General features: G+C 68.4%; 2 protein-coding genes across 3 annotated transcripts; one reads left to right on the top strand and one right to left on the bottom strand.

The window, feature by feature from the left end:
* Positions 1-4,670: 4,670 nt before the first annotated feature.
* On the top strand, positions 4,671-11,991 carry FAM83H (family with sequence similarity 83 member H). 2 transcript variants are annotated; one of them, XM_056125025.1, is made up of 5 exons: positions 4,671-4,789; positions 6,505-6,966; positions 7,308-7,472; positions 7,538-7,662; positions 7,848-11,991. In XM_056125025.1, exons 2-5 carry the CDS (start codon positions 6,520-6,522, stop codon positions 10,666-10,668), a joined length of 3,558 nt encoding a protein of 1,185 aa, XP_055981000.1. In that variant the 5' UTR covers positions 4,671-4,789; positions 6,505-6,519; the 3' UTR covers positions 10,669-11,991. The 2 variants fall into 2 exon arrangements, with proteins under 2 accessions (XP_055981000.1, XP_055981001.1); XM_056125026.1 differs by lacking the exons at positions 4,671-4,789; positions 6,505-6,966 and having other exon boundaries at positions 7,314-7,472; positions 7,870-11,991.
* Positions 11,992-12,763: 772 nt separating this feature from the next.
* MAPK15 (mitogen-activated protein kinase 15) lies at positions 12,764-16,500 on the bottom strand. Its single transcript, XM_056125417.1, has 13 exons — positions 16,432-16,500; positions 15,695-15,793; positions 15,539-15,568; positions 15,373-15,463; positions 14,785-14,915; positions 14,556-14,719; positions 14,324-14,463; positions 14,021-14,078; positions 13,694-13,831; positions 13,508-13,610; positions 13,331-13,430; positions 13,038-13,243; positions 12,764-12,940 (listed from the first exon to the last, which is right to left on the bottom strand). Exons 1-13 carry the CDS (start codon positions 16,498-16,500, stop codon positions 12,764-12,766), a joined length of 1,506 nt encoding a protein of 501 aa, XP_055981392.1.
* Positions 16,501-16,750: the final 250 nt, after the last annotated feature.

The following is a 16,750-nucleotide window of genomic DNA, read 5'->3' as shown; positions in this document are numbered from 1 at the left end:
CAACCCTCCTGCACGCCCACCTCAACCCTCCTGCACGCCCGCCTCACCCCTCCTGCACGCCCGCCTCACCCCCTCCTGCATGCACGCCTCACCCCTCCTGCATGCCCACCTCACCCCTCCTGCATGCCCACCTTACCCCTCCTGCACGCCCACCTCACCCCCCTGCATGCCCGCCTCACCCCTTCCTGCATGCCCGCCTCACCCCTCCTGCACGCCTGCCTCACCCCTCTTGCACGCCCGCCTCACCCCTCCTGCACGCCCACCTCACCCCTCCTGCACGCTTGTCTCAAGCCTTCTGCACGCCCGCCTCACCCCCTCTTGCACACCCATCTCAACTCTCCTGCACTCCCACCTCACCCCTCCTGCATGCCTGCCTCACCCGTCCTGCATGCCCACTTCAACCCTGCTGCACACCCGCCTCACCCCTTCCTGCATGCCCGCCTCACTCTTTCTTCACACTCTCCTGAATCCACTTGCTCCTGCACACCTGCACACTGGTGCAGTGGCACATTCTCCCACAGAGCTGTGAGGCCCTGTTCTCCCTCTCTGCAGTTGCACCACTGCAAGCATGGAACCTGGGGCTGACCCCGCCCTTCCAGCCCCAGTCTGGGTCCTCAGAGCCTCTTACCTATGGGGGCCTCTGGGTCCTTAGTGGGTGTGGGCTCCTGCGGCTGCTGCTCAGGGTTCCTTTGCAGCTGGGCTGTGTTCCTTGGCTTCCCTGGGGAGGAGGCTTTCCACAGACAGGCCCTTCCCCTGCAGACTCAGCTGAGTCCTAGTGGCTGGGGGACCCTCCTTAGGGCCCATATGCCAGCACAGCTCAAGTGACCAGGGAGCAGGACCTCATCCTCCCAGACCCCGCCTCCTGGGTGGGTATCTCTGGCAGGGAGCTCCGCCCTCTACTGGCACCCCTGCCACTACTCTTCCGGCCCCTTCTTCCTGGTGTTCTGTCTGCAAGAGCCAGGCAGGGCTGGGCTGGCCGGGCAGGGCAGGCTGGGAGAACCAGTCCAGCAACTGTGGCACAGCAGGCTGGGATGGGGCCCTGGGCTTGGGGTGACTCAGCCAGCCTGGGGCCGGGGAAACGGGGAGCAGGCTGTCTGGGGCCCTCCCAGCAGGAAGCCAGGGATGCCAGTGACCCATCCCACTCTGTCCGCGGCTCCTCAGACCCCGCTTCTGTGGGTAGAATAGCCGGACCCCAACAGCAGTGCCTCGGGCGCTGGCCCACCCCGAGGCTGGACGGTCTCCTTCAGCCTGCCACTGTCCACAGGCCTTTCCCACACTGCCTTGGCCACCAGCCCACACCGCTGGCCAGCACCCTCCTCGCAGTCCCCACAGGGCCCAGGCAGCTCAGGGCCTGCTGGCACTTGGTGCCGGGAGCCTGGGAGTGCCGCCTCCCAGGGCCAGTGGGCAGGGGAGGGTGTGGCCAGCAAGGGTGTCCGGATGGTCACCGTGGCCGAGATACAGCTGCAGCCGCACCGACTCGGGACGGAGTTCCCGGGACCCAGGCTGGCAGGGGGAGCTGGGCGTGGCGGGGGGGGGGGGCCGCAGTGCCTGCGCAGGGCAGGACCAGACTCGCCGTGCACACAGCCTGGCCTGGCTGCGGAGCCGCCTCCCCCGGTTTCTCTGTCTCCCTCCCCTCCTGGCCCACGAGGCCCGTGTCCGTGAAGTCCTGCCCTGTGTCAGCGCGTTAGTCAGCCCGGGCCGGCGAGCCATCACACCGCAGAGGCCCCATAAACTCAGGGGAGTGGGGCCGCGAAGCCCACAGGCAGAGCTGCGCCAGGCCGGGAGCAGGCGCGGGGCCCTCCTGATGCGCTGGGCCCCCAGGAGCAGACGCCTGCGAACAGGGCTCAGGAAGCAGCATGTCTGGGAAGCGGAGCCGCGCTCGCAGACCCCGGGCCAAGAGGGTGGGCAGGGCCCAGCAGGCGTCAGGGCCCCCGCCCCCGACCGCAGGGGGCGCTCAGGACCAGGTGGGGGTGGCCCCCACAGGACACGTGACCAGTGGCCAGCTGTCTCGCCAGGGACACCCCACGCTGGCCCGGCCAGAGCAGGCCCAGGCAGCCAAGAGGCCACTGCCGGCAGCTGCTGCGGGGTCCGAGCTGGCGCTAGTCCCCACCGCGGACATGGACGGCTGTGGGGCCAGGGGCCTCACGCCAGGCCTGGGCCCAGAGCTGCTGAGGCTGCACGAGGTCCAGCTCTGCCTGGCGCAGGAGCAGCTGCTGCTGGAAGACCGCCAGCAGCAGGCCCAGCTGCAGATGCAGCTGTGGCAGCAGGAGCAGGCCTGGCTGCAGCAGCTGCGGCAGGACCATGCCTGGCTGCAGCTGTGGCAGGAGGAGCAGGCCTGGCTGCGGCAACTGCGGGAGGACCAGGCCTGGGTACGTGTGGAGGGGCTGGAGCTGGCCCTGGCCCTGGAGCAGCTGCGCAGCCAAGGCCTCGAGGGGCTGCACCCTGATGGCCAGGTAAGGTTCTGTGGACTCTGGATGGCGGGGGGGGGGGGGGGGGGGGGGGGGGCTGGTGCACCGCCACCCTCCCGGTTCGGGCGAGGGTCGGGAGGTGGGCTGCGGGCTGGCCTCCCCGCCCCCCCCCCCCCCCCCCCCGCAGTCAGGCTGCTGCCGCCCCGCCCCCATGCAAAGACGAGGTGACCTCACTGAGCAGGTGGAGAGAGGGGGCCCGGGGCAGCACCTGTTACATGCAGGGGGAAACTGAGGCAGGATCTTTCCCCCGCCCCAGCCCCCAGCTGCCCGGGGCCGTGTTGGGGGCCAGGTGAGAACTTGGAGCACCCCCCCCCCCCCCAGCCAGCCCAGCCTGCTTCCTGGTCCTCGCCCTGTTTACTGCACTGTGTCCCCAGGCTTGAGGCTGCGGACGCGGCACGCAGCTCACCGCCCTCCTCCTCATTCCAGGAGGGCTGCGCCTCAGACGCCGCTGGGGCTATTTTGGGGATGTCGGGTCTACCCTGCTTGGCACGGAAGGCCAGTCACCACTGGACAAGCCGTGCTGGGTCCAGGCGTCATCCAGGGCCCAGGCAGAGGAAGCCAGCGAAGCAGACAGGTCCCCTGCTCACGGCAGGGGCCAGAGCTGCAGATGTTCTCAGCTCAGTCAAGGAAGGGACAGGAAGGAGGGAGGTGGCAAGACAAACAAGAGGTGCACAGGGCAGCGTGCCCCTTCCTGTCCCACAGAGAGCAGAGCCCAAAGCTGGATGGAGCCGCAGAGAGGGTGGCCCGGGGGAAGGGGGGGGGCAGCGGGGGAGAATGGACCCCACACCTAGCCTGGAAACCCCAGCTCAGACTCGGACCTGCCTCTGCCTCTCCACGCGCTCTCACGGTACCCCTGCCAACAGCTGCAAAGGGGTGGACTCAGGGTCAGCCCAGAGTGGACATCCAGCCCTGAGCCCTCAGTCCACCAAGCCCAGCTCAGAGGGCAGGGGCAGTGGGGGCAGGCGACCTCTGCACATCAGGCCTGGGGCTAACTCACCAACAGCAGCGCTTGGCTTGGCCCCTCGGGGAGACGGCTGCCCCTTCCGTGGCAGGGCTGTGGAGTGCCCCTTCTTACTGCTCATTCTCCTGGGCTTATGGGGAAAGGGGGGATCTGCAGGGGCCCCGCTGGGAACAGACCAAGCACCCTACCACGGGGCAGCCTCCTGTTCTGTCCACCTGTACGGTGTGAGTAGTGGTCATGAGTGGACATGCTGGCAAGGACCGTGGCCTCTGGCCAGTCCACTCTTGCACTAGCGCTGGACCCCCCCACTAGCAACTTTGCCCCTGACCTCCACCCTGCAGCAGTGGGGGCAGTGGGGCAGCCTCCTTCCTACTCCCCAGTCCTTCTGGTGATCCCAAAGTCCACTTCTGGGGCCGGAGCGACAGTACAGTGGGTGGGCTTTTTGCCTCGCATAGGACAGACCCAGGTCTCATCCGCGGCACTCCACGGGGTTCCCTGAGCACTGCCAGGGGTGACACAAAAACCAAAACAAAAAAAGTTCACCTCCTTTGGGGGTCTACCCAGCCCGCCCCCCCGGAGCTCCTCTGCGCATGGGCCCCTGGCTAGGGGACGTGGGCAGGGCCCGGTGCAGAGCAGGGCAGAGAGGACGTGCGGGGGCGTGTGGCGTGAGCCGAGACGCGCAGCGAGGGGTGCGGGGGGCGTGGCCGCGCGCAGAGCCGGCCCCTTGGGGTGCTCGCAGTCGGGAGCGGACGAAGGGGCAGTGCGGGCGGCCGGGCGCCGAGCAGAGGCCGCGCTCGCAGCCGTGCGGGGTCCGTGCGGGGCCGCACCTGCCTCACCTGCCCGCCCCGCCCCGGCGCCACCGGCGGCCCCGCCTCCCGCGTGGGCCGGCGGTCTCCTAGCGACGGAGCCGGAACTTCCGCGTCCCCTTGACTTCCGGGGCGAGGGTCAGTGGTCAGCCGAGTGGACTTCGCACCTGGGGTTACCGCCGGGACCCGGGGGGCGCGGGGCCGGCCGGGGCGCGCGGGGCGCGCGGGGCCAGGCGTGCGCGGGCCGGGCCGACAGGGCCCGCGGGGTCCGGGCGGGGGTCCCGGCGGGGGCGCGCGGCGCGGCGCGGCGCGGCAGCGGCGGGGGTCGGCGGGCGCAGGAATGCGGGCGCGCCAGGGTGGGGCGCCCCGCCCCCAGGTGCTGCCCGGGCAGGCCGGCGGCGGGAGCGGCGGGCGGGGCGGGGGCGGGCGCGTGAATCAGGCCGCGCGGCGGGCGGGCCGCGACTGGGAGTGGCTGCCGGACCGACCGGACCGCGAGGCCGCTGGGCGGCGGTCGGCTCCTGCTGCCTGGTCCCGAGACCCCCGCACCTGGCCAGGTAGGGCCCCCCACCCCGGCGCGGGCGGCGCGGGGCGGCGCGGGGCGGGCCCCCCCGGCGCCACCGGTGTCCTGCCGCCCGCGGACCAGGACCGAGTGGCCGCGACGACCCAGCGGGGAGTGGGAAGGTGGAGGGGGGGGGGGCTGAAGCCCGGCTGGAGGCCGGGGGTGGGGGCGGCCGGCCCGCGCGTGGACCTGCCTAGGGGCGCCCCGCCGGTGCCATGCGCGCACCTTCCGTCTGTCTGGTGGCCTGTGCCAGGGCCAGACCAGTGCGAGCCCCGACTGTCGAGAACAGGCCCGTGCACCCGGTTTGGCCAGCGGACGACCTGTCCGTCCCTCCCGGCAGCCGCTAATTTCCTGGGGTGCGCTAACCCCTTTGGGCCCGGCGATTAGCACCCCGCAATCATGACTTCCGGTCCGGAGTCCTGAGGGTCCCACCGCCTTGCCTGGCGCCACCTCACCTGGGCACCTTCCACTTCCGGAAGAGCCGGGGTCTGCAGGCCCGGGTTAGGGAGCCATCCGGTCCCCCCACCCCAGGCCCTGGGAGCTTTATCTGGTTGTTTCGGAGGCCAGAGGTCAGTGACTGCTGCTGAGTCACGCCAGTGGGGTCCAGCTGGTCCCTCCCAGCCACAGGTGCGGGAGGACGCTGCTGCGGTTCCCCACTGCTGGTTGGAGTGACCCTGTCCCCAGCCAGGCTGGGGAATAGTCCCTGACTTTGTGAGGGCCCTGGCCTGGACACCGGGACCCTCATTCCAGACCAGCCCTGTCTCAGGAGCCACCTCTGGCTCCTCTACGGCTTCCCCCAACCCCCATACTTCCCCTCCCACAGGGACCCTGTAACCCCCCTTCAGGGTAGCCCCAGAGCATCCCCAGCCTGTGGGGCCTATCGCACGAGGCGGTGCAGCCCATGTGCTCAGCCCAGCACAACCCTGCACCCCGCCCTGAAGTACGGCCCAGCTCCAGGAAGGCTGGTTCCCAGCACTTAGGCCTGCTGCAGGGGCCCTATGTGGCCCCCAGAGCTCACCCCTCCTGGCTCCTTAAGCCCAGGGACCCCACCAGGACCTGTGCCCAGACCCTGGGCGCTCGGCAGGCTGCAGCGCGCCTGAGCCGGCCCTCCTGCTTGGCCGGCGGCTCCCCAGGGCCAGCTCCCACACAGATCCGCCCCGCAGACACTGGGTGCAGGCAGTCAGGGAGCCTGGGGCAGCTCTTGGAGGGTGGAGAGGGCCACGAGCTGCTCTCCCAGGTGGGGCAGCGTGGGCGGAGGAAGGAAAGGGTCCTGGTGAGTGGGACACAGGGAGGGTCTCAGGACAGTCCTGTGTGCTGGGGTGGCAGGAAGAGCTGAGGGAGGGCTTGGCCCTTGAACCCTGCAGGCACGGGGTGTAGGCCTGACTCACCCAGCACCCGGGGCAGGCCGGGAAAGTGTCAGAACCAGGCAAGAGGAAGGTTGTGGTAGCAAACACGTGATGACTCGGACCTGCCTTGCATTTTCTTTGTACCAACAGTCGCCCAACATTTTTCCTGTGGCAGAAAAGCTGGGACCGTCTAAGGCAGAAGTGATGTCAGGGAGTCAGGGCGCCTGGGCTGGGCCCCCATCTGGTTCTGGTGCCTCGGCAGGCCCCTGGGCCCAGAGCCACCTCCTCTGTGCCCCTGACAGTGTGAGGGCTGGGCTGGGCCGGTGCTGTGCCCTGGTGATGTGCTTCCCTGCCCCCTCCCCAGGTCCCTGGCCCCGACATGGCACGTCGCTCACAGAGCTCGTCCCAGGGGGACAACCCCCTGGCACCCGGGTACCTGCCGCCCCACTACAAGGAGTACTACCGCCTGGCAGTGGACGCACTGGCCGAGGGGGGCCCAGAGGCCTACAACCGGTTCCTGGCATCAGAGGGGGCACCGGCCTTCCTCTGCCCAGAGGAGTTGGAGCATGTGAGCCGCCACCTGCGGCCCCCCCAGCACGCTGTCCGCGAGCCGCCGGAGGGCAGCCCCCCTGATGCAGACTTTGATGGCTCCTCGGGCACCTACTGGCCCATGAACTCAGACCAGGCAGTACCCGAGCTCGACCTGGGCTGGCCGCTGACCTTCGGCTTCCAGGGCACGGAGGTCACCACACTGGTGCAGCCCCCGCCGCCCGACAGCCCCAGCATCAAGGACGAGGCCCGGAGGATGATCCGCTCAGCACAGCAGGTATCCGACCCTGGGCCCAAGACAGAGCCTGGGGGGCACCCTGGGGTCATTCCCTGCAGGCTATCCCCACTTCCCGCGGTGGCACATTGTCCCCCTTCGCATCTTCAGAGAATGACCTCTAGTCCCGCTTTTGACCCTGGGGGCTGCTTGCCCCAACAAGCTGGTGGCAGTGGGAGCCTGGGGGTGACAGGTCGCTGATTCTGACCCCTGGCCAGGGAACAGGGGCCCATCTGAGGGCAGCAAGACTGGGCTGGGCTGTCCTTCAGGGCTTCCATCTGGGGTGGCAGAGAATGGTGGGACAGTGAGGGCCCTGCCCTCTGCATGTGCTCTGACCCCGGCAGGTGGTAGCAGTGGTGATGGACATGTTCACCGATGTGGACCTGCTGGGGGAGGTGCTGGAGGCAGCCGCGCGCCGGGTGCCTGTCTACATCCTCCTGGATGAGGTGAACGCAGAGCACTTCCTGGACATGGCCGACAAATGCCGCGTCAACCTGCACCATGTGGACGTGAGTGATCGGCCGGTGGTGGGAGAGGGGCCGGCGGAGCGGACCTAAGGCCTGTCTTCCCACAGTTCCTGCGCGTGCGCACCGTGGCGGGCCCCACCTACTACTGCCGCACGGGGAAATCCTTCAAGGGCCACGTGAAGGAGAAGTTTCTGCTTGTGGACTGTGCCGTGGTGATGAGCGGGAGTTACAGGTGCGCCCAGCGCTGGGAAGGGAGCAAGGACTCCTGCTTGGGACCCAAGCAGCAAGCCTTCCCCGCCCCCCTCCCCCACTGACTCCCCTGTCAGTCCCCACCCGACCCCCCCCAGTCCCCCGCCGGACTGGCCCCACCCTCCCCCAGCCAGCCCCTCCACTCCTGACTCTGGCCTTCCCACACAGTTTCATGTGGTCCTTTGAGAAGATCCACCGCAGCCTGGCGCACGTGTTCCAGGGCGAGCTGGTGTCCAGCTTCGACGAGGAGTTCCGCATCCTCTTCGCGCAGTCGGAGCCGCTGGTGCCCTCGGCCGGGGCGCTGGCCCGCATGGACGCCTACGCGCTGGCGCCGTACATGGGGGCCGGACCCCTCCTCAGCAGCCAGATGGCCGCCGCGCCGACCCCCTTTTCCTTCCCCAAGCGCGCACACCTCCTGTTCCCGCCGCCCCGGGACGAGGGCTTGGGCTTCCCGTCCTTCCTCGACCCCGACCGCCACTTCCTGTCCGCCTTCCGCCGGGAGGAGCCCCACCCGGGGCTGCGGCCGCTGGCGCGCCGACTGGACGCGGAGCCCGTGGAGCTGGCGGGCGCGCGTGGCTTTTTCCAAGCGCGCCACGTGGAGCTGGACGCCTTCAAGCGGCACAGCTTCGCGGCCGACGGTGCGGGCGCCGTGGAGAACTTCGCGGCACGACAGGTGTCGCGGCAGACGTTCCTGAGCCACGGCGACGACTTTCGCTTCCAGACCAGCCATTTCCACCGTGACCAGCTCTACCAGCAGCACTACCAGTGGGACCCGCAGCTGGCGCCACCGCCACGCGCGCACGGCCTCTTCGAGAAGCTGCGTGCCGGCCGCCCGGGGTTCCCAGACGCCGATGACCTGGCGCTGAGCGCCGCGCCCCGCTTCCCCGAGCTCGGCCTGGACACGCCGCAGCGGCTGGACTACGTGCCGTCCAGCGCCTCGCGTGAGGTGCGCCACGGCTCGGACCCCGCCTTCGGGCCGGCACCTGGCCTGCGCGGCCCGGACCCCCGCCCCAACCTCGGCCAGCGCTTCCCGTGCCAGGCCGTGGCGAGGCTGGGCGCAGAGGCGGCGCCCGACGCCGACCCCGAGCGCCGCGCCGGGCCCGAGGGCCGCGCCGGCCTGCGCCACTGGCGCCTCGCGTCTTACCTGAGCGGCAGCCACGGCGAGGACCCAGCCGAGGAGGGGCTGCCCGCGCCCATGGACGCGGAGCCCTACGAGGATGACGCACTGTCCGGCGGCCGCAGCGGCCCCGCAGGTGACCCGCAGGTGACCTTCCGCCTGCCCGCAGCCTTCCCGCCCAAGGGCCCAGCGCCCGGCGGGGGCGGGGGCGAGGGCGCCGAGCGCGAGGGCCCAGAGGACGCAGGCCTGTCCAAGCAGGACTCGTTCCGCTCGCGCCTGAACCCGCTGATCCAGCGCAGTTCGCGCCTGCGCTCCTCGCTCATCTTCAGCTCCTCGCAGGCCGAAGGCGCAGGCAGCGCCGCCACCACCGAGAAGGTGCAGCTGCTGCACAAGGAGCAGACGGTCAGCGAGACGCTGGGCCCTGGCGGCGAAGCCGTGCGCACGTCTGCCTCCGCCAAGGTGGCCGAGCTCCTGGAGAAGTACAAGGGTCCAGCCCGCGACCCCAGTGCTGGGGGCGCCGTCACTGTCGCCAGCCACAGCAAGGCCGCGGTGAGCCAGTCGTGGCGCGAGGAGGTGGCTGGCCCGGGCGCCGCAGGCAGTGAGCGCCGCAGCCTGGAGAGCTGCTTGCTGGACCTGCGGGACTCGTTCGCGCAGCGGCTGCACCAGGAGGCCGAGAGGCAACCCGGCGCTGCGACACTCACAGCCACGCAGTTGCTGGACACGCTGGGCCGCGGTGGCACCGACCGGCTCCCCTCTCGCTTCCTCTCCACGCAGGGGCGAGACAGCCCTCCGCCAGAGGTGCTGCACTTGGACCCAAAGGGAAGCCCCACGCCAGGGTTCCCCCCTCCGAGAGGCAGTTCGACTGAGCAGAAGGCCAGTCCCACCTCCGGTTACCCGGAGCGCAGGGGCAGCCCGGTGTCACCCGTCGCTGAGCGCAGGGGCAGCCCAGTGCCGCCCGTAGCCGAGCACAGGGGCAGCCCGGTGCCACCCGTGGCTGAGCGCAGGGGTAGCCCGGTGCCGCCCGTGGCTGAGCGCAGGGGCAGCCCGGTGCCCCCCGTGGCCGAACGCAGGGGCAGCCCAGTGCCTCCCGTGCCTGAGCGCAGGGGCAGCCCTGTGCCCCCCGTGCCTGAGCGCAGGGACAGCCTCACTCTCTCCTTCCCTGGGGAGTCTCCAAAGCCCGGGTCCGCCGAGGATGCCGGCGGCACCATGGACGTCCTGCGTAAGGGCTCCTTGCGCCTCCGGCAGCTGCTGAGCCCCAAGGGCGAGCGGCGCACTGAGGATGACGGCAGCTTCCCCGCTCCGCAGGAGAACGGGCAGCCCGACAGTCCCCGGCGGCCGTCCCTGGGCCGAAGCGACAGCTCGGATCCTGCTGCCGGAGATGAGCGCAGCCCACGGGCGCGCCTGGCCTCAGCCACAGCCAACGCCTTGTACAGCAGCAACCTGCGGGACGACACCAAAGCCATCCTGGAGCAGATCAGCGCGCACGGGCAGAAGCACCGCGGCCCCGGCCCCGGCCCCGGCCCAGCCCACAGCAGCCCCGAGCTGGGCCGCGCCCCCGCAGGCAGTGGCCTGGCCCCGGACATGTCCGACAAGGACAAGTGCTCGGCCATCTTCCGCTCGGACAGCCTGGGGACTCAGGGCCGCCTGAGCCGCACGCTACCCGCCAGCGCCGAGGAGCGCGAGCGCCTTCTGCGCCGCATGGAGAGCATGCGCAAGGAGAAGCGCGTCTACAGCCGCTTTGAGGTCTTCTGCAAGAAGGAGGAGCCTGGCAGCCCCGGCGCGGCCGAAGGCCCCTCCGAGGAGGACACCAGGGACAGCAAAATGGGCAAATTCATGCCCAAGATCCTGGGCACTTTCAAAGGCAAGAAGTGAGAGTGGAGCCCACAGCGCGGACCTCGGGGCACACCCAGGAAGTGGCTGAACTGGCCCCAGCGCCTCTCTGGTTCTACCCTCCCTCCCTCTCTCCCCATCACTCAGGGACCAACTGCCTTAGCCCACCCGGTCGGTGCCCTGCCCCTCTGTGCCTCAGCCTCCTCTCGGGGCTCGTGCGCTCGGGTTCCCCAGCCCCGTCCTCTGCTGCAGCCGCGCCTGGTGCCCCAGGACCCCTCTCCACCTGGAGGCCAGCTCCCCGCTGCATCTACTGCCTTATTTGGGGGCCCCCCTTGGGGCCCAGCTGCTGGTTATAAGAGACAAGTGGGACCAGAAACAGGATAAGTCCAATGAGGTGACAGAGAACCCCTGTAGCCGCAGATTTGGGGCCCTCACAACTCTGGCACGTGGCACAGGTGCCATCCCCGGCCACACTCCACAGGGGCTGAGTCAGGTGAGGGCTGAGGGTGGCCACAGCTGCTGCTCTGAGGGTCCCGGTACTGAGCCTTGTCCCCGTGCCTTTCTCACCACCAGAGTGTCTTCAGTTTGGAATGACTCATTCTAGTGCCATTTGCTTAGAAAGTTTCTCAGTGCAGGTGCTAGTGTTGGCAAATTTATTTTTGCTATTTGTGGGGGGGCGTGGCACACCCAGCGATGCTGGGGGTTACTCTTGGTTCTACACTCAGAAATTACTCCTGTCGGTGCTCTGGGGGGTGGGGGTGGGGACCATATGGGATGCCAGGAATTGAACCTGGGTCAGCCACATGCAAGGCAAATGCCCTACCTGCTGTATTATTGCTCTGGCCCCAGCTTTGGCTGTTTATTCCTGAGTATTTTTTAAGTAAAAATATCTCCAGTCATTCAGGCTGAGTAAAGAATTAAAAAGCAGGGCTGGAGCAGGAGTACCCTGGGGAGGTCACTTGCTTTGCACGCCTTCAACCCAAATTCAGTCCCCAATTCCCCATATGGTTCCCTGGCCCACCAGGAGTGATCCCTGAACACCACTGAGTGTGGTCTAAAACCCAAAACTTAAAAACTACTGTCACAATGTTTGGGGAGTGGAGGTAGTAGGCACAGTCATGAGAGCCACCATTAGGTGAGGGCTGGGCAGGGCCGCCAGGGCCCAGAGTTGTCCCTGGACCTTGGTTGTCCCCAGGCAGCCGGGGGGAGCCCTAGGTGGGTCCAGGTGCTGCCAGAAGAGCCCAGTGGGCATCCTTTCCAGGACAGGCCAGAGGCGGGCTCCATGCAGGAGCCTCGTGTCTGCTCTCCCACCTCCTCAAATGTGATTTCCTTCCTGGAGTCAGCAATAAAGCAGCACACCTATGACTAACAAGCTTTTTTTTGGGGGGGAGGGGGTACATCTGTCTCTGCATTCAGGGGTCACTCCAGGCAGGGCTCAGGGAACTATGTGGGGGTGCCAGGGAGCCAAGCCAGGCTGGCCCCGTTTCGAGGCAAATGCCCACTGGATGAGTGCTCCAGCCCCTGGCTCTGACTTTTAGCCTCTGAACTCAGTTTCCCTCTGGGCACAGCTCCCATCCCTGGCAGGTGCCTAAAGGTCCCCCCAGTCTGGCCCATCACTGTGCCTGTATCCGGTAACCCAGCACAATTTCCCTCAGCCGCTCGGCAGGCCAGGAGGGGCACCGCCCTCTGGGGGATTGTCAGCATCCCTAGCTGCCAAGCCATCCTCCTGTCCCTTAGCAGTGATGGGGTCCACAGGGAACTCACCACTGCCCCCTCCACCCCAGCTGGACACCCAGCACAGGCATGGCAGAGTGCCAGCACAGGTGCCCGTACAATCCCCACCCAAGCCTGAAGACAGGATGTTCCAATAGCCAGTGGTGAGGATGACCCCTGTCCCTGTCCTTTGCCTCTGCTCAGGCTATCCTTGCCAGCGCCTGAACTGTCAGGACCCACTGGGGACACAGGCCATGCAGAGGTGGACTCTGGGTGGGCCTTAGATGGGGTTCCCAGGGTGGGGTGGGCCCACGGGGATCAACAATAAGTGGGTGGGGGGTAGACAAGACTTTATTGGGAGAGGGAACTGGGAGTGGAGGAATTGAGGGCCCCCAGCTGACGGTGGGGGGCAGGGGTGGAACGTTCAGGTGCGGGGCCCTGGGAGCAGGGCCAGGCGGCTCAGTGCCGACTGGCACACGGTCCCGTATGCTTGTGAGTAGCCCCCCAGTGCAGCCCGCGCGGCCCCCTGGGCGCCCTGCGAGACTGAGGAGCCGAACATCCTCCGACCGGGCCGCTGCTCCACTGGGGGCGCGCGGGGAACCTGCAGGGGCGGTGGGGGTGGGGGGCGCAGGTGAGGGCCCAGCCAGGTGGATGGGGCGCAGGGCACCAGGGCCGTCCAGAGCGGGGGCGGGGCTCACCCGTCGCTCGCCGCCCATCCTGGCCCCTCGGCCTGGGTTCCCTTCACTCCGGATCAAGGCCCGGTTGGCCATCCCTGCGGCGGCCTGAGAGGTCAGGGAGGGCGCGGGGGGCGCGGAGGGCTCCGCCTGCGGGGCGGGGTGCTGACGACCTTCCCGCGGTCCTGCCCCGTCCTCCCGGGGACCGTTCTGGGCTCCGTCGGGGGCTCCTGGGAAGCGGAGGGGAGGCCCAGGTGAGTGAGGAGGGGCTGCGGCGGACACCGGGTAGCGGGGCGGACCGGGCCGAGCTCACGCACCGGGCGGCTGTCGGGGGTCCGGCGCAGCGCGGGGACGGAAAGCCGGGCCCTCCCCGAGCACGGCGCCCCCCGGGCCGCTCTCTCTGCGCTCGGCGACCATCTGCGGGAGGACGCGCTCAGCGGCCAGCGCTGGCCGGACACGGCGGGCAGCGCGGGACGGGCAGGGGCTGCGCGCACCCGGTACAGGCGATTGCGGAACTCGCGCTCCGAGAGCCGCTCCTGCTGCCCCGGGAGCCGCACGGCCGAGTCCAGGGCCCACTCGCTGGCCGGGCAGTGGAACCTGCGGGAGGGGAGGCCGCTGGGCAGGGCGGCCCCGGCCCCGCCCCGCCCCGCCCCCGCCCCCGCCCCCGCCCGCTTTCCCACCTCTGCACGTAAGGGTGCCGCAGCGCCTGCGCCGCGCTCAGACGCTTGTCCGGGGCGAACACCAGCAGCTTCCCGAGGAGGTCCAGGGCCTCCGGGGGCGTGTCGGGCGGCAGGAGAGTGTCCAGAGGCCGCGGTGGCCTGCGGGTGGCCTGCATGTCACCCCCTCCAGGCCGAGCCCCTCCCCACTTCCCTGCCTCCGGAGATCCCCCCAGCACCCCCAGGCAGCCACTGCCGGTCTCCCCTGCGTAGGGAGGGGTGCGGGGGCTCCCCAAAACAGCACCACTGGACTTTGGTCCCGGGGGCAGGACTGGCGCGGTTGGGCCTCACCGGCAGTGCAGGCGGTGCCTGATGGCGGCGCTGAAGCCGGAGCCGAGAGCCTGGAGGTCTGGTGGGTGCAGAGGGCAGGTTCACTGTGCAGTAGGGATGTCCGCAGCTCGCCCCGCCTGGCGCCTGACACCCCTGCACCCGCCTTCTGGGCATAGGACCCCCCCCCACGTGCTGCCTCCTGCTGATCCCCCTCCCTGGACACCTCTTCTTCAAAACTCCCACAACTTCCCCTTGCCCTGTCTCTCCTGCCAGCCTTCCCCTCCACTCCAAATGTCCAGGGGCGGTACCCCAAGCTGTGCTCACCCTCCTGGGATGGAGGCGGCACAGTGTCGAGGATGAGCTGCAGCTGGTGGAGTGTGGACGTGCCGGGGAACAGAGGGCGACCCCGCAGCATCTCCCCCAGGATGCAACCCAGGCTCCACAGGTCAACCCCCGGGGTGTACCTGGGGCAGGAAGGGTGGAGGCTGGGGGGGGACCCCACAGGCAGAGGCGGGGGCGTGGGTGCCTGGGGCAAGGACACAAGGGGGCAGGTTACCAGCGGGAGGACAGCAGCACCTCGGGAGCCCGGTACCAACGGGTGGCCACATACTCGGTCAGCGCCTGGCCCTCAGGCCCCTGCGGGAGGCCGCTCAGGGGCCTCGCCAGGCCGAAGTCACAAAGCTTCACCACACAGTTGGCATCCAGGAGGACGTTGGCTGGCTGGGGGAGAGGAGAGTGAGGGAGCCTGTGGGCACACAGGAGTGGGCCAGGGGCAGGGCAGGCACCTTCTGGTCCCGGTGGATGACGCCTCCAGAATGGATGAACTTGGTGGCCCGCAGTAGCTGGGCAAAGATGTAGCGTTTGTGGATGTCCTTCAGCAGGGTCCCCTTGCAGATGGCAGCATGCAGGTCAGTGTCTGGGGGTATAGGACTTCCCTGTGAAGCCACCAGGGACAGCCCCTGGCCCCTCCGGCCCTGGGCTTGCTCTCTGACTTTGTCTAGACAGTAGGAGAGTTTGAGGGTTTGCTTTTGATACTTTGTTTCATGCTGCTTTTGGTTTAGATAATGGGCCCACACAAGCTGGGGGAAAGGCCAGACCTGGATGGGGGTCAGTGGGGGCCATAGCCCCTACATGGGAGGTGCCATATGGTCCCCTAGCACCACCAGGAGCACCTCTGGGTTGGGTGATGCCAAACAACAACAACAACAAAAAATTTTTAAAGAAAAAAAAAGACAGTGAGCAAAGCAGGTGCTGAGGCAGTGGGGGCCATGCTCACCGGGTGTCCCTGCTCCGGGCCACCCAGGGTGTGGAAGTCGAGGATTGGGAGGCCTGGGCATGGGGCAGAGGCAGTGGCGCTGAGTGACCTCACTCACCCATAGACTCAAACACCAAGTAAAGATCCTTGTCATTGGCCGCTGGGATCACATCCAGGAGGCGAATGATGTTGGGATGACCCTGGAATTCCTGAGGAGAGTCCAGGAGGTGCTAGGAAAAAGGTCTGGAGGCCGGACTTGCCCTCCGCTGGATTTGGCCACTCACCTGGAGCAGTGCAACTTCCCGGAAGGTCCTCTGCAAGAGGCAGATGTCAGCATAGGGGGTCAGTGCACTCCCCCCCACCCTCGCTTCCCCAGGTGCTCTGGGAAAATCCAGAATCCTGATGGGTCTGGGCCCAACCCCACACCCCGACTCACACACCTGGGCGTCCATCTCGTCCCTAAAGGCATCGAAGATCTTCTTGATGGCCACAACCTCACCAGTCCTGCGGTCCACTGCCTTCCACACGATGCCATACGCCTGGGACCGAGGCTGCACTCAGAGATCGGTCCGGCGCACACGCGCCCCCTGCCGGGCCCTGGCAGTAGGTGCAAGGGTGGCGCCACCGCGCCCTGGGGGCCCTGCCACCTGCCCAGCCCTGCTGGAAATGGATCCCCCTCGAAGGCAGCCTCTCTCAGCGCTCCACCCTGTCCCTGTCTCTGACCACCCGGGACCAGCTCCTGCCGGCCCTACTCCAGCTCCCTGGCAGCTTGTCACCCACGCCTGTGTTCTATCCTCACCAGACCTTCCCGTTGGTCTCAGCACACACCAAGCGGGTGCCCATCTGCAGGCACTGCGGGTACAGCCTCTGCCCTCACAAAACCCTCAGCCCCACACCTTCCATGCTGCTCACGCCAGAGTCCTTCCCACCCCGGGAGCGCGGAGTCCCTGGAGCCTCCTCACCGGCCAATCCAGAGGTCTCGCAGTGGCTGGGCCACACCTGCCCGCGCAGCCCTGCAGCCTCGGCCCTGCACATCAGGTGGTCGGGGGTCTGAGCCCTCCCCGAGTGCCGCCCCCGCCCCGACGTTCCCCCCCAAACGCCCCAGGGGCTGCTCGTTCAGAGGCCCCCTCTGCTGGGGCTGCTGCAGAAGGGCAGCGCATGACCTAGACCTGCTCACCCCCTTCCCGAGCCGCCGCCTGAGCAGGTATCTCTGGGCGACGTGATCGTCCACCTCAGCCGCGCACATGCCGGACGGCTGAGCCCGAGCCCAGCTGCGGAGCCTGAGCAGCAGACCCCACGCGGCCAGCACTGTTGGACGCAGTTGCCGGGGAAACCGCGGGACGCGCTGTTGTGGGCGGGGCTAGGCCGCGCGCGGCCAATCCGGGGCTGCCGCCGAGCCGGGCCCCCAGGCAGCGCATCCCGGGAGAGGGACGAGGGCCTGAGCAGCGCAGCCCTGAAAGAGGGGCGGCATTCAGGCCTGACTGGGGGCTCAGGAG

The sequence above is a fragment of the Sorex fumeus genome, unplaced genomic scaffold (assembly GCF_029834395.1).
Source record: "Sorex fumeus unplaced genomic scaffold, SorFum_2.1 ptg000054l, whole genome shotgun sequence".
Taxonomy (NCBI): domain Eukaryota; kingdom Metazoa; phylum Chordata; class Mammalia; order Eulipotyphla; family Soricidae; genus Sorex; species Sorex fumeus.
Note: the sequence above shows the minus strand (reverse complement) of the source record. Positions and strands in the feature narration are given on the sequence as shown.